General features: G+C 40.7%; 1 protein-coding gene across 6 annotated transcripts in view; it reads left to right on the top strand.

The window, feature by feature from the left end:
- PCDH19 (protocadherin 19) overlaps window positions 1-20,436 on the top strand; it is a 196,567-nt gene extending 176,131 nt beyond the window's left edge. For 5 of the 6 annotated variants that reach the window (XM_085607757.1, XM_085607756.1, XM_085607755.1 and 2 more), the window contains one exon: window positions 14,556-20,436. In XM_085607757.1, coding sequence (XP_085463883.1) covers window positions 14,556-15,142 — 587 coding nt within the window. In that variant the 3' untranslated portion in view covers window positions 15,143-20,436. The remainder of the gene's footprint in view (window positions 1-14,555) is intronic. The other variant, XM_085607758.1, reaches the window with a different exon arrangement.
- Window positions 20,437-20,989: the final 553 nt, after the last annotated feature.

The raw sequence follows: 20,989 nt of genomic DNA, 5'->3' as shown, positions 1-20,989 counted from the left end.
GAAGAAATTGAACGGTAGTATAGGGCCGATAAGTAATGATATGTCATTTATTTTATTAGACAGGTGCTTTGGTTTGTTTATAACAAGATATGCTTCTCCAATAAGTGCCCTCAAACAGTAATTCTTACAAAAGTGGCACAAAAGAGCAGCATTATGAACTACTAGCAGACAATGTTAAAAATTAAGTTGTTGGTTGACAGGGGTGTGAGCCCTGGTCAAACAGCAACCTCAATCCTAGTCAGGATAAGAGGCAGGTAAATTAACCTGTGCTCATCCTCTGGTAGCTTGCCACAGAGCAGTCAGGCTTTTCTTAGAGGCTGTTTGTAAAGTATATGTGCAACACTTCAAATAGAAAAATAGTGAAAACACCACACAAATGATTCAACACGAGGTTAGAAAAATAGCTTTAAATTAAATAAAGCAAGACCAAATCTACAAAAATCCAGTCAGTAGAATCGGAGTAATTAATTTTGAAAGATTAAGGTGAAAATAGTGCATGAAAGCACAAAGCGCCAACTGGGGTTATCTGGTTGTACCGTATAGGGACAAAGTCACAGGTTCAGACTGACCACGATGGAGTGCGGGTTGGCAACAGGGACCCAGTTGGCCCTCTGAAGAAACTACCTTAAATCCTGGGTGCAGAACCACGCTGAAGATGCGTCGCGCAGCAGGGGTGATGCATCGGTTCCGAGATGCAGCGAGTCTGCACTGCGAGGGCCTGTTGCATCGACATTGCGGATTCTGTCGATGGGGCTTGTGATGTGAGGTGCAGTGCAGAGGATGTGAGGTATAGCAGAGGTGATGCTTCGATTCTGATGAGCGGTGTAGCTGCGATGTGGAGTTTCGATGTTGAAGTCGAGGCTCCCGCCAACAAGCGATGCAAGGAGATTGTGCTGGGAAAAGTTTTATGCAGCAGTGGCTCCTAAGGCACTGCGTTGGTCCCTAGATGCGGAAAGCAGCGACGATGCAAGTCTTTTGCAACAGGTCCAAACCATGCAGCAGCAGCGATGTGTCAGTTCTGCTCATGGATGCAGCGCTCAGCTGAGGAGATGAGTCGGTTCTGCTTGGGCATGCGTCGCTCAGCAGAAAAGGTGAATCGGCTCCGCTGGTAAGCACCTTAGGCCCAATTCCAAGGGTCCAGGACTGGGGTGGCACCACTTGTCAGTGTAGACTCACAGATGGCAGAACCCAGGTGCATGGTTTGGAATTCTGTTATAACCCTGAAGCTTCATATCAGGAGACCAGCAAGGTTTCCCTTGTAGTCACTCTGGGTTCAATTGGTGCAGGTCCAGTTCTCCTCACTCCAGCAAGCGTGAAGCAGGCATCCGATCAGCACAGCCAAGCAGGAGTCCAACAGAGTGGCAGTCCATCAGCAACTCAACAGTCCTTTTTCCTGGCAGAGAATCCACAGGTTCATAAGAGTACTGAAGTGGTAGTGTCTGACTCTGAGGTCCAGTACTTATACTCAGTGGTGCATTTGAGCTAAGGAAAACTTCAAAGACTTGCATTTGAAGTGCACAGATGTCCTCCCTTTTTGCCCTTGCTTCAGACTCACTACAGGAGGTATGCAGTTCTTTGTGTGTGGACAGGGCACAGCCTATTCAGGTGTCAGTGAGGCTGCAGCCAGTTCCTTCCTCTCATCCTGCCAGAGATGGCCTGCTGATACACATTCAAGGTCCCATTGTATGTGGCTGTTGGGGAGAAATACACAAAACCCAACTGCCAACTACACCCAGTTATGATAAAGGCACCAATTGGCTAAAGCAAGAAAATGCCCACTTTCTTAAAAGCGGCATTTTCAGAATTGTAATTTAAAATCCGGCTGCACCATAAGTTTGAATTTTAAATTAGGATTCCAGAGACACCAAACTTGATTCAGTCATATCTTGCCATTTGGGAATTGTACTTATAAAAGGTAATAAAGTAATTACAAGGATATCCTTCCTGTAGGGAAAAATGAATTTGAGAGTTTTCACTACCAGGACATGTAAAACTTAAATGTATTTGTCCTGACTCTTAAACATTACACCATGTCTACTAGGCTGTCTAGGACCTACCCTAGGTGAGACATGTGTATTAAAAAGGAAGGTTTGGGCCTGGCAAGAAGTTTATCTTGGCAGGTCGAAATGGCAGTTCAACTGCACGCGCAGGCTCTGCAATGGCAGGCCGGAGACATGGTTAGAGAACTACTTAAGTGGGCAGCACAATCAGTGCTGCAGGTCCACTAGTAGCATTTACATTACAGGCCCTGGGCACATGTGGTGCAATGTAGTAGGGACTTATAAGTAAAATAAATATGCCAACTGGGTATGAGCCAATATTGCGATGTTTTAGGGAGAGAGCACACATTTTAGAACTGGCTGGCAGTGGTAAAGGGCTCAGAAGCCTAACACAAACAAAAATTAATTCAGCAAAAAGTAGGAGGAGGACGGCAAAAGGTTTGGGGATGACCTTGCAGAAAGGGCCATTTTCCAGCAATGCTATATTAAACACTCTATAGAGGTGTGCATATCATTAAATCCACCCATTAAAATCATATTAATAGGTCTATTCAATTGATAATTTGTTTTTAAAGCATTTTCATGAATGACTTTACTTCTCTGTTTCTCTATATGCTAATAATGATGATGCACACTATTCTCTCTGAAGGCTTAAGCCTTTAAAATCGATTTTTAAACTTCAATGTAAGTCATTAATATACTTTACTAGGTAAGTTATCAGGGGCAGTGTGGTGGACTGCCTTTCTCTCTTGAGAGTAATATTATGAGTTAGTTGGAAGTATAATTCATATACTGTGATGATTTAGACCTTTTAGATGGCACGATATTTGAGTTCCAGAAAGGACATAACTAACCAGGGTCTGTGTAACCACTGCTAATAATACAGGATTTCAAGAGGGAAATAATTCACTTTTGAAATATACTTTACTTCATAACACTCTAATCTCATTAATCGTAACCAACTATGTTCAAGATGTACCTTTAACCCCTTCGCTGCGGCGCGAATTCCGCCGCAGCGCTGGGGGTGGGTGAGGGGTGAGCGCGGCGCCGCCATGCTCATGACGGAACCATGCCGTCATGAGTCACGGGCGAGCTGTGCTCATGACGGCGTGGTTCCGTCACGACTTCGCCCACTGTCTAATTCACCAGCACAGGCGGGGAATTAGTGCCGCGTGGGAGGAGCGGCTCCCAACGGCCGCAGCATGACGGAACCACGCCGTCATGAGCACACGCCGCCCGTGGCTCATGACGGCGTGGTTCCGTCATGAGCGCACAAGGGGTTAATGAATCCTGTAAATGAAAGGAGCATTTGACATATCAACATACATGTATAATTTCGACAGAAAGGGACAAATAACTCCATTCAGGATGTTTAATTATTTGTCAGATAAGTCTATTTTGGTATCCTGATCCGTTTTTAAACTTACATTTTGAAATGTCTGGTGTGTGTGAATTGGTGTGCCTGAAACTTCTAAAAACGATGACTAAAGAAACAATACAATTAGTTTTCATTTACCGACGTCATTGATTAAAATTGCTGTTCCTTTTTGTAAAATTCATAAGAGGCACGCATCTTCATCTTCATTGTAATTAATATACTTGATTAAACCTCTCAGCATCAGAATTTGAGAACTGCACCTAGAGACGATTGAGATCAGAGCATGCATGGTATGAAAAATAAAAATATGATAAAGTAAAATAATCTTTCATATGATTAAATTAATAAATGTTTATTGCTTACCAGTATAAATCGTGCAACAGCATACTAATTTTCATAAGCAAAACTACTTATCCACACATTTGGCTTATCAATTGAACTAATTACAGTTATTTCATAAATTGCCTTACAGTACAACTCAACAATCAATAATCAATAGTTCTTAAAAAGCCATTCTTGATTTAATAAAGAGTAGTGATCTGCAAATACCTCATTTATTAAAGATTAATATTGTTGCAAACAGATATTACTCTGATCTATCTGTATTTAAATCTGATTCATCACTGTTTACATACTCATTATGATCACAATAATGTAACAATGACTCAATCTTCAAATCCAGATGAGGCCGCCATAAAACATTTTCCTTAAAAATAATTACATACTGATTATAGCCGAATATATACACTTGCCGAATATATACATTTGGGTACATGTTTTTGACATGGTGTTGACTCTATTTTTCTTTGTCTGAAGTGCTATAATTGGGCACACATTAATACGTTTTCATTTGTTTGAATTTTTCCTTTTAACATCTGCACTTGTAGACCCAATATGGCCATGGTGTTGGCTTTAGGGTTACGATGCAAGTAAAGGAGACACAAGTTCAATCTATCAACAGCTGCGTGCTAGGGTGATGTTGCATCATTAGGCAACTTGTACTGTCCTCGTGTCTCTCCTTCTAACCCCAAATTTGTCAGAAGAAGCCATCTGACTTCATTGCAGTGGCCAGCCACTTTCTATTCTGCCTTAAGAAATGCAGGGAGCAGGTAGCTGGTCATTGAAGACCTAAACTGTAGCATGTACAGCCTCACTACACTGTTAGCTCTTATAATTGCACTCTGAGTCTTGACGTGTGCATGACGGCAGTCATTAACCCAATTCATTTATACAAATCTGCAATTTGAGCCTGAGTTGTGAGGTGCACAACTATCAGGGGCGTAGCTTGGCCGGTAAGATTAGGGGAGGGGGCTTCAGATTTTCTGACAATCACGCATGCATATAGTGCATATAATGTTTAAATACATTATATGACAAGCAGAGTACATGAGAGGGGCCTAAGGGGCAGTGGAAAGGGAGAGGAATGCGAATTAGTAGGAGTACTAAGAGAGAAAACACAATGTTTTGTAAAATAACCAATAGTTTTGAGGTCTTTCACAACAGAGGGAGAGAGTGTATGTGTTTTTCCTGCGTGCATGTAAAAATCACAGGTGAAATCCGACAGACACCTCACAATACCCGAGTGAAAGCATCTATACCCAACTATTTATCATCAAATGCAGGGGGGGGGAACACGCCATACACCCCCCTTGAAGCAATGCCCCTGACAACAATGGATCGTCAATATTGCACTATGGCAGTGACCAGCTCAGCTATTTTCCTAATTTTTGCAATATGAGCAGTGAACAGCAGACCAATAATATCAAAATGTGGTTGAAGGTCTAACCTTTCAGGATGGGACACCATAAATGATTGTTCCTGTTGGGTATAGCATGTGAGAGCAGCAGTGGCAGAACGCGAGCTGTTACTGATTCTGTTGGCTGTTAGTACGTAATATTGACAGGTAAGTTATACATTTTCTTTACCTAACTCTGCATATATATATACCTTGATGATATATACACATGCAACGTACGTAGATATGGAGTTAATAACAATAAATATGTACTTCTGTATATGCACTTGACTTTCAATATTTTGGTTCTGAATATTTTGTCTACAATATTATTGTGACAATATTCCTGTACTCTATATTCCAGACTACAGTTTTGAATTATAGAATGCGGTGAAATATATTTCGATGGCGATCTGCAGTTGAAATTTTATTTTGAATTCTAATGATACGTTTGCCACCCTTGTTTGCATAAGTAAATGTATACACTGTAGACGTGGACTGCAAGATGCTGCTGCTTAGATTTCCTGAATTCATTTTGTAAGCTTTCATTCTCATTCTCAGAGAATTTATGTCTTCCACTGTCTATTTATTGTAATTTACTTCCCGTCAAAACTACCATGTAAGCTGCATTTCTTCAAAATAAAACACATGCATGAAAATGCAGGTGTTGGATGCGGAGGACAAATCTTCCTTGTACTGCTGTGCGAGTCTGGATACAAACAATATGAAAACTTATCACTCATGTCTTTTTTATCAGACAACAAAAAATGATTCTGCATCAAACTGTATTATGTAGGTGGACTTGAGGTAGACAAATCGCACTGGTGTGAATATGATTAAGGGGTTTGCTGCTACATTAGCACATTTTTTTGTCTAGTTAGCCAAATAAATTCTCTGTTGCGGGGCAAATGTTAACAAGGGCCATGAATTTTGAGTAGGCAGCGTTTCATATTATGCTTGCAGAAAAGAAGTTAAATTCCATACTACAACAAATTGCAGTTAGATTCTCGCGCATGCTCTGTCACAAGGCAGCTTTCACACCGGGGACATAAACAAGCCTGATAGACACATGCTACATCCTTATCTCCTTTTCTTCGGGAAAGAGGAAAAGAGAAAACATATGCGACGTCCCTCTTACAAATCTTTGTGAGGCTTATTCACATGAGACGAAGAGTGGCGGTAACACACTTAGGTCCTGGTTAGAAGGAAAGGTGCTATTTATCATACCTGGTAAATAACGATACCCCAGTTTTTTTTATTTATCTGATGCAATTAATAGAACCTACAACGAGTTATAGACGAATAACATGCAGATTGTGGTGTTTAACACGCCAAATTTGCACGGTATGGCAAATACTGTACACATTTCCCCTGTTAAAATTCAACTGGTTTGACCTGTCGAAATGTAACAAAGGTTGAGGTATTTAATACATCTAGTAGGTATTGAATGTGTTAAATACCTTTTAACTCATAATTCCGACCCATGCGGATGTGTTAAATGCCTTTTAACTCATAATTCCGACCCATGCGTAAATAGGAGGTTTACACACGGGTCAAAATATAATGAGCAACTTCTAATTAGGACCTTAAAATGTTATAAGAGAGGATTTTATGGGCTGTCTTTTAACAACAAGACAAGTGAAGACAAGAAACATTTAGACTTACCAGATAGCCACATTATTAGCTACTTCACTAGAAATTACCATCACTGGGTGACAGCACAATAAAGTAAAAGCATGTTGTCTGCAGTGGCACCATTTTGGCATTACCATTACTTCTCAATCTAGTTGGGCAAAATGTTCTGCCAACTATTAGGACAAGATGGAAAGATGGACAGACAAACAGGTGGATGGACAGACTGATGTGTGGGTGGGCGGATGAGTTGGGTCGCAGATGGAAGGATGGATGTGAACAGAGCCTTGAACATATAAATCCTTTATATGGCACAGCAGATCATTTGTCCTGACTCATGCTAATCTGTTATCTGGGTAGTATGGCTAATAGTGATTCAAGAGCATATTTGTGGATCTTTGTACAGAAAAGTTTACCACTTAACCCGTTGGCTGCGGCAGGAATTCCGCCGCAGCGCTGGGGGGGGTTTGGGGGCAGCGCGGTGGCGCTGTGCTCATGACGGAGCCACTCCGTCATGAGCCACGGTTGAGCTGTGCTCATGACGGATTGGTTCCGTTATGACTCCGCCCACTGCGCTAATTGCCCGCACAGGCGGGGAATCAGCGCAGCGTGGGAGGAGCGGCGGCCAACGGCCGCAGCATGACGGAACCACTCCGTCATGAGCACACGGCACCCGTGGCTCATGACGGAGTGGTTCCGTCATGAGCGCTGAAGGGGTTAAAGGAGCTCTTTGTTCAGGGAACCAAACACAATCATCTGAGTCCTTCACGTTGCTATCTACGTGAATGCAGAATGACCTTAACTGGATTACGTGAGTTGTACATTCATCGTGCATTGTAGAGCTCTTTGGGAAAGGGGTTTCACAAATAAACATTGTCATCAAAGGTATTCTACTAATTATGTGTTATTGAAGTTGATTGGTAATTAAAATGTATGCTTCATTATACATGCCTCTTTTGTGTTCTTGCCATAAGTATTATGTTATCTGCTCAGGGCCAGTTGTGGTCGGCATTGATCGCGGGTGGAGTGGGTTGGGGGATATCAAGGGGGCACGCGCGGTGGGGACATAATAAAAAAAACCTACCTCGATGCCGGGTCCTCCGTCTTCTTGGCTCCTGCTCTCCTGCTCTCCTGTTTTCCTGCCTCCGACAGGAACAGAAAGCAGGCAGCCAGGCTCCCTCCCCTAAGCCAATCACAACACTGCAATGCAGCATTGTGATTGGTCTGAGCGCCATAACACGACGCTCAACCAGGGGCTGGAAAGGTGGGCATGTTCACCAGCATCACATACCATACTCCGCAATTCATAAATGTCACAGTTACAGGACAAACATCACTCGTTGTGCAGCTAACGGGGTCTGCCTAGCCAAGCAACCCTTAAAAATATGATGAAACAAAGGCTCACAATTCAAAAAAAGAAAAACATACTTTTTTAAAAAGTTTCCCTCATCATCGTATGTTGAAAATCCCCCACCCCGCCCCCACCACTCTTACCTGTACGGTCTGCGCCTGGCTGTCAGCCCAGAGAACATACATTGTTGGCATTCAAAAATGCATATTCATTTGTTTGTTTGTTTTGGTAAGGCGTTAGCCACCGACTAAATTCATACAGATGTAGAAATGTAGACATCAAAATATACTGAATAATGGTCGTCAATGGTAATACTTTGAAAGATGCATTCGTTTTAAATCCACAGGATTTGATCACATGTGGTCTAAAAGGTTTAGTAAATTGAGTCTATGAGAATAGTCCCCTGGAAAGGCAAATGTCCTGCAGACATTTTATTTTGCAGGGAGCATGTTAGGTTTTCTGTTCTTCTACAATATAGCCAGATAAAGAAGCTTTTATGTCTCCACATTTAGCGCATTTGCCTTGTTGTTCACAAAGAATCTAGGAAAAATAGACCCAGCATGTGCTTTGCATCTTGTTGCGCACCAGAGCTCCAACTCCTTACTCAATTGTGCGTGCAACCTTAACTTTCAGATAGATTTGCATGTCTTTCATAGAAAAGCACGAGGGAAGCAGCTGCTAAAAATTCATATCACAGAGCATAATCCTGCAAAATTGAAGCCTCATTTGCGAGCCCAGTATCAGTGAAGTAACACCTACTTTTGACTAAGCATATTCAATACCAATCAATTTTCAAACATTTGCCCTGAATGCTGTATCTTTTATTGAGGTTGAACACCAAGTACCATTTCAAAGAGATAGCAGATGCAGTGAGCGGTCTCTGCAACAGGGATGGGTTCCAGCTGTGCGCCCTTCCAATGTGCTCTGAGAACAATGCAATCAGCTCATTCGGCTGCATGGAGAAGGGGAAAGTGCGCATGACTGGTTTGGGCGGCACAAGAGGGCCGACCAAACAGTCATTTTGCAGTCAGGAGTGGGCAAACCACTCCTCCCCTGCCCTGCTCCATAAGCAGAGCAGATACCACACCACCCACCTGCCGGCAAAGAAACATAAAATGGTAATAACTAAAAGTTATTAAAAGTTATTACCATTTTATGTTTCTGCTTCTCGCACTGCGAGAAAGCAGTGGGTCGACACTCCTCCGCGATAGTGGAGGAGCCACTACTGCTCAGGGCACAAGCCAAGAGAGATGTCATCTCTGTATGGTAAATTCCCTTGAGGTTTATAAGTGTTTGCATGGGGCAGGGGTTACTTGGTTATCAATGTCTGAAGGGTATTTGTCCACCGAGGGAAGGACATTGCTACAGACTGGTGAACACATCCCTGCTGTAAAAGTGACTGATTTCTACAAATGGCATGGTGCTAGTTATTGAGTGTAATGTTTCCTTTTAGGAGGATGGCAGTAAAGGCACCTCAACTTTATTAATACATGCTAAAAGATCATTGCCTCTGTTGATAATCTGGTAGGCTGGTGGTAAAAATGAGAACTTACTCTTTAAAGGAGTGAATTGCATTAAAATATGTGATTGTGGTGCTCACCTGCAAATAATGTCTGGCCAGCACACATAATGCTAGTTGCATGTATTATTTGGTATTTTTAAGCCACTTCTTACTTAGCCCTACAGTCTGCTGATGATTATTTTCCGTGTATGGCAGGGACTCAATCACTGTAATTAGAAACTGATTCACAGGAAACACCTTCTTCCACCCCCAGGGTTTGTCTGCGAGATGTTTTTGACTCGGGCTCTGACCAGCTAAGCTGGGCATGCATAGGTGGGGCATGCAGCCAGGCATAGAAGGGAGGGCCAACATGGGAGAGACATCAACTCACTCTTCCCACTGTAAACATAATAAAAACGTGGCTGTGTCTGACTCATCAATATGGACCCCTACAATCTAATTTGTTGGAATGCCTGAGATGAACTATTGTACAGCAACGTAAATATCCGAGAAGAGTAAAATATAATAGCCTGTTAAGCCAAGGTTTAATTGTAACTCTTGCAAACGAGTGACTCCAGGGTGCTGAATATGAATCAAGACACCTATTACAAATGTTCTATGTTGTACTGACGTGTTGTATTCTCATGAGATCTGGTGACAGCCAGTGCTTGATATGTAAAAAACAAATAAGTGCCAGGGCTCTAGTCAGGAGGCTTCTGCAGCTTGCGCCTCCCATTGCCCCTGCCAGCGTTGCCAATGACAGTGCCTACACAACTACTAACCAGCACACTGGTACACGTGTGACAGATTAGACCATTCCAGGCCCCCAAAACTATAAAAATGGCTTCGGCAGCAGGTATAAGTTGTTTTTAACGAATACTAAATTGATAAACAATTGCTGTTCTGCCCATTTCTAAATTATACAAACTGTGCCACCATGTAGCAGCTGTCATAAGTGTCGGTGGTGACAATCAAGTGCCTCTGCCAAGCACCAGAGACCACCAGCTCAAAATAAGCACTGGTGATGGCAAGCTCTTAAGCCAGAGTTAAAAACAGTTCTTTGACTGTTGAGTTAAAGGGCGTGAAGTCCCTGTTTAACTCTTTCTCAATACTCTCACTAATGTGGGCAGCTAATGTTTCATCCTTTATTTCAGATAAGCACTGGGAGACAATGGTTGCTGTACCACTGAGAATGGGGAGAGGAGAATGCATTGCTAAGTTATGTATGAGCTGGTGTCAAACAAGACAGAGAGAGGCTCTTACTAGTCACCAAAGCAGGCATGATATCAACTTGACCCCAAAGAGATACCAGAATCCTGCTGCCTATCACATTGAGAGCATAGTAAACTCCAGTTCCTTGAAGTTGAAGCACCAGCGAATGCGCACATAGATTGGATGTGTTGCTTTTGCCATCTTTATTCATGAGTACAATCTCACTAGGAGAGAAAGAAGTTGGTGGTGGGAGGATTGGATTCTTTTGCATGATTTCAGTGACTAAGAAATAAGTAGGAAGTTCTCTTTCCATACCCTGATGAATCCTTTAGCGGTAAGGCAGGGAAGGGGCAACTGTTGTCAATGTCAGTGCTGTCAGTGAGTGTTCTCACCCTCTTGAGGGGGTCTGCAGAGGCAGTTACACCAGTTGATATTCACCAGGGCGGCCAGTCACACTTGGCTAATATTGTTATAATATGTTCAGATTATTGTCATTAGAGAGCTTGCACCATGCAATTTGTAGCTGTTTGTCAATGTGTTTCCCGCCGCACCTCATGCGTGCTATTGTACTTGCTCAGGAATCTGGAAATAATTAAAAATTAAGAGCAGCATTTGTTCGCTGATTGGCATTTCCAATGAACATGACCGCGGCACCCATTTCCTTCAGTGTGGGTTTCCAGCGGCGCCTTGAGAGTCCTATGCTGTCAATCCGATACTGCTGTTCGCGCAGCGGAAATAATTCTGAGCCGCAGCACTTGGACACAGATCCCGCCGCCGAATGAGCTGATTGCATTGTTCTCAGAGCACATTGGAAGGGCGCACAGCTGGAACCCATCCCTGTTGCAGAGACCGCTCACTGCGTCTGCTATCTCTTTGAAATGGTACTTGGTGTTCAACCTCAATAAAAGATACAGCATTCAGGGCAAATGTTTGAAAATTGATTGGTATTGAATATGCTTAGTCAAAAGTAGGTGTTACTTCACTGATACTGGGCTCGCATTTGAGGCTTCAATTTTGCAGGATTATGCTCTGTGATATGAATTTTTAGCAGCTGCTTCCCTCGTGCTGTTCTATGAAAGACATGCAAATCTATCTGAAAGTTAAGGTTGCACGCACAATTGAGTAAGGAGTTGGAGCTCTGGTGCGCAACAAGATGCAAAGCACATGCTGTGTCTATTTTTCCTAGATTCTTTGTGGACAACAAGGCAAATGCGCTAAATGTGGAGACATAAAAGCTTCTTTATCTGGCTATATTGTAGAAGAACAGAAAACCTAACATGCTCCCTGCAAAATAAAATGTCTGCAGGACATTTGCCTTTCCAGGGGACTATTCTCATAGACTCAATTTACTAAACCTATTGGACCACATGTGATCAAATCCTGTGGATTTAAAACGAATGCATCTTTCAAAGTATTACCATTGGCGACCATTATTCAGTATATTTTGATGTCTACATTTCTACATCTGTATGAATTTAGTCGGTGGCTAACGCCTTACCAAAACAAACAAACAAATGAATATGCATTTTTGAATGCCAACAATGTATGTTCTCTGGGCTTACAGCCAGGCGCAGACCGTACAGGTAAGAGTGGTGGGGGCGGGGTGGGGGATTTTCGACATACGATGACGAGGGAAACTTTAAAAAAATGTATGTTTTTCTTTTTTTAAACTGTGAGCCTTTGTTTATGGTTTTTTTTAGCTGTGTTCCAATATTTCATCATATTTTTAAGGGTTGCTTGGCTAGGCAGACCCCGTTAGCTGCACAACGGGTGATGTTTGTCCTGTAACTGTGACATTTATGAATTGTGGAGTATGCTATGTGATGCTGGAGGGGGCATCACTGCTGTTGTGCCAGGTGTCTTGGTAATCCTTAAAAGGAGGTTTTCTGGAGTCAATAATGCTGGCGCGTGGTAAGTTCGGTAAACACTCAAGTCACTGGGTAGGTCACAGCCACTTTTAAGTCTCAAGACAGGGTAATCCATTTCAAATATGAAATGAGGCAATTTATTAGAACTCTGAAAGTTTGCATTTGAAAGAAAGTTATTTCTTACTTGCCTTCTACAAAGAGAGAGGCAGGAAGACCTTTCGCACACACGATTTCAATTAATTTCTGTGCGAAATGGTCTGTCTCCGATGAAGTCATTATCTCAGATAGCACTCAGTGATTAACATATATGCCGGACAAAGGTGAGATCCACCAGTGACTGGGATACACCAGCTTTTCTTGGGTAGTTTGTGAAGATATCCGGAGAGATGTGGGCATTATTCAGGTGCATGATGAACCCTTCAGTAGGGCTGCATAGTGAAATGCCTCTAGATCCAAGGGGGAAATTAGGACGTGATAATACTGGCATTATCTATCTATTATCATTACTGGCACCTGGAGTTTACTGTTTGATGGGTCGATGAGCCCAGCTGTCACACAAAGACACTTTACTACACATCTGTGTGTGCAGTCGGGTGGTTTCATATTGAGAGTTAGTGTGTCACAATGTGTGACTCAATGGACTTCTCAAGCAAATAATATTCATATAATCCCTTATTTGTACGACATATTTTTACTACACACAGCATTTCAATTACTCCCAGTGCTTTGAAATCTATTAATAAGTTTCTTCCCACAAAGCATGTGCCTCAGGGGAGGGAGTTTGGTAATTGCGAAATCTATTTTTTAACCCTTTTGACAAGTTCGGCAAAGACTCTTACCAATATCTTTTTGCCTAGTTGAGGACATTTTGCAGCATATAACACTGAGCAAGACCTCAAGAAACTTGTTTTTGAAATAAATGGTCAATAAACATGGACTCGAACCAGCAAATATTGGTTTACAAGTATTTATATTTTGAATGTACCATGTAGAGCACCACACATGGTTTACGTTTTCCATTTCGTCCATTTTTTTCAACTGAAAACATTGTACAAAATGTACAGGCCCCATTTTTTGCAGGTTGAAAATTCGAAATAGAATATGAGCCTCTGTAGAACAAAGGAGAGTGAAACAAAACTGAGGAAATAATATTTCTCCTAAGCGACTGTCCTTGCCAAATATGTGTTCTTTTATTAGTGAGTTATTGTTTTTTGTGGTAAAAATGTTTTTTACTCCATAAAATATATCACTCTTAATATTTTCAGTTTGATATTGTTCTATGAGAGCCTCAAATAATCAGCAATGTTATAATGATAAAAAGAACTTTAAAATGAACCTTTGTCCCTGAGGTAGAAATATGCCTGGTCTTTAAGATGCTTGGGTTTGGTTATTGACGCGGGTTCACTGTTTTTCCTTCTATTCTTTGCTCGTAGAGTATGTAATCAGAGTTTTGGTGATAAGAGTACATTAGATGATAAATTTCCCAAAAGCTGGATATGAGTAGTAATTTTCTCAGTGAAATAATCGATTGGCCAGAGTTTAGAAAGTTTATATATGCTCTAATTTGTCAAATATATTAAAACATGGTTCTGTGTCAACCTCATGCTGTAGAAGAGCATGGCTGTATTCCCAAGCCTTACTGTTATTGTCAATAGTACCTGCACAGTAGGAGTATGTGTGCCGGCTGAGATTTGTAAATCAGTTTGTATAGTACAAGGATAAAAAATGTTTGCAAACCCAACAAACCACCCACCCATAAAGGCCTCACAAAATGTATTTAAAAAGGGAAAGGAATTGTGATGGCCATGTAAATTTTGTAAAAATAATTATGCTTATTACATCATGGTGTATTAACCAGCTATTTTTGTTCTTACGCAGATCAAGGGGAAGGATTCCACTGTAGGGAAGAATGTCGGATTTTGGGTCACTCAGACAGATGTTGGATGCCCAGGATCCCCATCCCAAGCCGCGCCAAATCGCCTGAGCATGGGAGAAATGTCATTGCCCTCTCCATAGAAGCTAGCACTGTGGATACAGAGCCTTATGAAGACTGTGGCACAAAAAGAACTTTTGCAACTTTTGGCAAAGATGGGGGTGATCATGTGATCGATGACAGGGCCACCTTGAAAGGCAAGAGGACAGTGGATCTGCCCATCTGCAGCCCCAAGTTGAATGGTGTAGTCCGTGAAGCAGGAAACGGATGTGAAGCCGTGAGTCCAGTGACGTCCCCCCTTCGCTTAAAGAACGCCCTGCCCACCAAGCCCTCAGTATCCTACAGCATCATGCACTGTGCAGGGATCCGAGAGGGAGAGAAGTTAGTAAACAATGGTCCTTCTCGGCCCTCAGAGGCGGAGCCCAGGGGGGCAGACAGTGAAAATATTATGCATGAAATTAATCCACTCCTGCAAGAATGTCGAGAAAAGGACTCGCCAGGAGTGAAGAGACTAAAAGACATTGTTCTTTAAGCACCCTGCCAGCTTAGAGTGAAAAAAGGACGAGTGACTCAAAATACAATACATACTGTTTTTAATTGCTTACAATGGTTCACAACTTGCTGTATTTAAAGCTTTCCTTAAATGTATTGTTTATAAATGAAACTGTCGTTTTGTGACAATCCCTCTTGTTTCAAAAGATGGCCGGGGTGTTTCGTCAGAGCAAATTAGCCAGATTTTGTTTATTTTTCCTGCGCACTAAAATGGACAAAAATATTATTACCATTGGTTGTACGAAGTATTATGTATTAAGTATTTTGAATTTCTATATTTTTATATATCAAAATTATAATATAAATTACCATTATTTGTAAAGAATTAAGTAAAAAAAAGCCTGTATCCAGGCATCTTTAACAATTTACTTGCTAACATTTTTGTAGCGTAGGCATTGAATGGCCATGTAAAGTGTGCTGTAAAAGAGTTTTTTGAGGTAATACATAGCCCAATACATTGCTCAATCTGCTATTTTGGTCCATATCAGATTGCTATTTTGCTTTGGACACCCCTGCATAAACGGCCGTTTTGCTGTCACATGCTATCTGTACTATTTCTGTATTTGATATCGCAAATTTTTTTTTGTGATGGCAAAAAGGATTTCAGTAACTTAAAAAAGTAAAGAAATAAACAGCAGTACTTATTGAAACTTGGCTTTGAAATTTGCGGTAAGGGACTGTTTCAATTGCTAACTATCGCAGAACGCCAACCCATCGCCAGACATGTTCTCCTTACATCTGTCTCCACCGAGCAACAGCAATGTAACTTGTACAGTGTCCCTTCTTTAAGATGTTGTAGTGATGCATTGTGTCGCTGCTGTAGAAAAGGGATGCTACTGAACAAGGCAGAATTTCTCTAGTTGTTTGGGGGACTTTGTTTTCTGGAGTGCACTAGGTTAATATAATTTCCCCACATCTTTAGACTCCCTTGTACTGAGATGATAATAAAGTCATTGTTAATGGATGGGCTTAGGTTGGACCTCAGAATAAACTTCCTATTTCTGGAAAAGTTTCAAATAGGGGTACAAGATAACATAGACAAAGGCATCCACCGCTAGGGCTCAATCGAAGAATAAGCCATGCTTGGGTCAGACAACACAATTAAATTCTGTTCATCTGGGGGGAATGAGAATTAGGATATCTGTTTAGTTTCTAGATGGATTATTGTAAGTTATAAATTAATTGTAGGAGAAAATCTTAATTCATGACAAAAGTAAGTAAAGCCACACTCTGCTCTATATGTGGTGAATCTGCTCTAAGACTGCAAAATGAAGAGACAAATTTATTTTTGTAGAAATGTACCTTCTTAAGATGCAGCAGGCAGAGAAAGGGGTGTTCTTTTACACAGTTCTTGGGAGTGAGGTCGATTATCATTGACCGATCCTTAAACTATCTTAAAATTGTGTTACTTTCTGGCCAAGAAATATTTTCTTGAAGTTCTTAAAGACCCCTTCTTTGAGAACGTTCCAGATGCTGCACAAAATAAGACCGTATCCTATAGAAAGCCATTTCATATCTTTTCTCCTCCCCCTTATCCCTATCAACTCCTTACTTTTATTTAACCTCCTCTCCTTGCCAGTCTCTTTGTTTCCAAAGTACTCTTGTTCCACTCATCCTTTCTTTGTCTTCCCCTTATCTCTCCTCTTCTTTCCCTTTCTCCCTCCCTTTATTATTTTTCCTTTTCATTTATGTTACTCTGTCCCTACGGACATGTCTTGCCCTAGCCCTCTGTGTATCACTTCCCAGCTTTATTTGTAAATCTCCCATTCACCTCCTTTCCTCTTTTCCCTTTTCTTTTTTTTCATCATCTTCATACATCTGTCTTATAAAAACATCCTGAACAATGACCGAATTTTATGGAAATCATTAGTTTAATAATTGAGCTGTGTTATAGAGAGGAAATGTAGCCTTTATATTCTTATAAAATTCATATATTTGAAATTATTTGATCAATTCGGATTAAAAGCCACTAAATTTAACATGAAAGAGGTAACTAAAACAAGAGAAATAAAGTTAAGTATAAGTCTTGAAGTTTATTATGTTAGTGTTTTAATGCCTGTGAACTAAAATTGACCTGCTTGCAATCTGTTCCCCTTTTACCTTTGCCACTATAGATTCATATTGAATCTAGTTGGGTCAGGGGTATTTGCCGCTGCAGAGCACAGATTGTGATGTGAATTGCACGAGAAATTGGAAGTGTTTTCACTAGTGGTGCCCAGATTACAATCATTCCCATCAGGAACTACAAAATCTAGTCCCAACTTGTCGGTACCATAGCAGAATGGCCTTGATGAGAAAATGCAGTACACATACTGACTTTGCCATCAGCCACATGGCCAAATGTTAATATTTCTAGTTGTGACAAAATGTGCTCTGGATCTTCATTCATAGTCCAATAACAGAAACACTGAAGCTTGTTTCTCTTATTAGAAGTGTGTCCTCACATGCATGATCTCCCATGATTGGCACCCATTACGTTGTTAAATAGTCACCTTAGTTCCTTTCTTGGCTTCTTTTTCATAAACATTTTGTAAAATTAGTTCTTACTCATATACTTAAACTAGATGATGTGTGATCCATAATGGGCTCAGTCATGTATAGGTAACATCCATACTTATGGAACACATTCAGTTGTACGTTATGAGAATTGTATTACAAGGCTTTCAATGTAAAGATAAAGAACTTTATTTATGATTTAAAGCATTACATCTACATTAGTTAGCATTTAGGTTCATGCTGATTCTGAGTGAGTGCAGTGAATTTACACATTTACTGCCTCTGGCTTTTATTTATTTTCAGTTTATTGAATGCTGAATGGATCTATCCAGCAACATTGACTTGATGACTTCCTTTTCTGGTTAATGTCAACAGTTGATTTAATTTGTTTTATATCATTGGTTCATTGTTTGTTCACTGTTCCCCAGTGCTATTTCTAAAAATGTTACTTAACCAACCAAAATAACACCTTTATCAACTTAAATTTCTTCCAACTTTTAAAAATTCCTGTTCACAAGAATCTCAATAGACAGGAACAACTGCCGTTATATACTGTAGTTATCATGTGGTGAGGTCTGCTGAGTCACACAGATATCTCCCCTTATAACACCACTCATTGTGATGTTGGCACAATGCACATTCCCTTGTTTTCTTGTCTTCCTGTTGAGCAGAGTAAAATAAGTCACATAGATTTTCAGGATATACTTGGAATCCTCTTTTTTGCTAAATAACTTAATGTGCCTTCAATGTGAAGACTGATAAATAGTCCAGGAGTTACATCAACCAACTATCAGTATACTGATAAGAGCTGTTCCAATTCAGCGATGTGGCCTCAACACAAAGATCCAACCCACCATCCAACTAACCTTCAGGTTATGGTTACAGTTTTGAAGTTGTCTTATAAGAATCATGAGTACAGATGGTGTCATTTTCTAGTCACTTCCAATGACTTCCTTTCGAGAGTATGTTGTGCAACATAGAGTTTCCAAAGATCTTTACACTGCCAATTAGTATTCTAGACACTCATTGCTATATTTGAGCCCTGAAACCAGCAGAATTCTGATTGGTTTCATTCTAAATCGAAATCATATTATTTGAGTAACAAAGAAATTAAAAAATAAACATTATTTAGAAAATTTCCTCTGGCACCCCATTGACAAAGACTCTGATACCTCAAAACAGTTCAAGCCAATTGGGATTCAAAGCATATTTATTTAGAGGTGTTTAAATGCACACGAAAATATTGTATGATTAAAAACAGGGAGATCGCATTAAAGGGTCAATGAACAAGCAAAACCAACAAGTGGCCTGTTGATAGCCTCAGTCAATTTAAAAAGACCAGTCCGACATTAAAAGCAACCCCAAAATGAAGGATAAAACCAGCAAACCACAGGTTGGCACATAAAAAGAAAATGATGTCAACTAACTACAAGCAGTGGATGATCCAGACGAGATAATCCTCGTGCACACCTTTAGGTTTTCTTAGAAACCGAGGCAGGGTAGTGATTAATAATGGTAGTTTCTGCATTGATTTGAGCCATATTTCAATCAACAAAGAACAAACAGGAGTTTCTGAGCACATTATTGAATTTGCACAAAAAATGAATTACAGTGATGCTCATGTAAGATCAAATACATTTACAATGTTGACAATCAATGACCACTGCAAGTGCGAAGAAAATCACAAGCCAAGTTAAGGAACAGTGGTGAAGCTTGGAGTTCAAGACCCGGTAGGATTCTGTTTAGCTGATGGCTTCTTTACAATCTGCTTTTTCACTGCCAAATTCAGATCGCCTGAAATGATTCCCATTTGTGATCAGTTTTCGCATCAATCACTAATATCCATTGACAACTTTATATCCAAACCACAACACCATCTGGCACCCTTAGTGCACCCAAGCTCTCAAACGTTTTCCAAGGATGTGTCACAAATTCTAATGGTCCTTTTTACATCTACTCAAGTTCAGAAACCCTGGTCTGAAAACGATCCCAGGACAATGGAGACATCACAATCCTTGTCCACCAATAGCCCTGGAAAGTATTTTGCCATTTCACAGGAAGCAAATTAACAAGAGCAGGTGGAGCGGTAGTGATAAAGTTGTAACATTGTGAAGGGAGTGTTTTGATGTCATCATTGTCGCCTTTACAACCTACCAATGGTTAACATGTTGTGTAGTACATCATACAGGAGCCAGACACAAGCAGCCTTTATTTCATGGATTCAGTCAAATTAAGGCAGAGCTTGAAAGAAATTTACAAAGGCTTTGTGAGAGTACAGTGATGACTGTGTTGTAGAAAAAAGCCTACTGCTTTACAGGTGAAGGCGTCAGCCATTCTTCTGACTTCTAGACCCATGAACTTTGTTATGGAATACTGTGGATACCATTGAAATGACTCATCGCGCGCATCTGTTACTAGCATCAGCTGATGTTCAGCTGATGAGGGATACATACCTGTTTAATTGACATGGAGTTGGCCTGATGCACGCTGCACTTCAGCAGCTCATGTCACCTTGCACTGCTGAGGATGAATGAACCTGATGGGACAGTCTCGGCTTGCCTGGAAAGTCAAGATGGGATGTCAGCAGGATGCAAGTGTGTCTTCATCATGCAGTCTCTGTTGCTGATTATATATGGCGAAACAATTGTTGTATATGCTATGACGTATGTTATGTACATTTTCACAGTGATTGAATCATTGTAAAAAAGAACCACCATTCTGTCTATTTTATGACGATAAAGCAGCTTTATTAAATTATTACGATTATGTTTCAAATGACTTATTTTTTACAATGTTTTATTCTTCGTTGTTCTGAAAGTAATGTGACATTCTATAATGTTCAACACAAATTGTAGCTCATTTAAAGTCTCCTCAGCAGCTCAAAATTCAGAAGCAGTTGAAGTTGCTCCTATGCATTAATTTGAGTTGATTTTCTTTCTAGGGATTGCTCATCGAAGCAAACAAAATGTTTGTTGAAAAGTACTGAGCTAAGAGTGCACCTAGCTTATTTCCATGTATATATTACACTATGGTGGTCACCACTGTAGAGTTTCCATAGAAAGATCTCTTTTTTTTTTGCTAATAACTTTGGCGCAGCTTGACTAATCTGAATGAAACTTTCCAAAAACAAAAAAGTTCACCCACCTTACCTCCTTCCAGGAAACTTTTGGGTGATCCATCAAGCGGGTGTGGGTGGTGTGGGGGGTGGAGGTAAATAAAGGAGGGCAAAACCTTGGTTTCCTTTGTTAATTCCTATAGGAAAGGCCTGTTGCAGATACAGAAAACTCAGCTGAATAAAATGTGTCCAAATTTGGAAAAAAGTTAGAACTTT

This window comes from Triturus cristatus, chromosome 5_2 (genome assembly GCF_964204655.1).
Source record: "Triturus cristatus chromosome 5_2, aTriCri1.1, whole genome shotgun sequence".
NCBI lineage: Eukaryota > Metazoa > Chordata > Amphibia > Caudata > Salamandridae > Triturus > Triturus cristatus.
The sequence above is the reverse complement of the archived record's forward strand: the minus strand, read 5'-3'. Positions and strand labels throughout refer to the sequence as shown.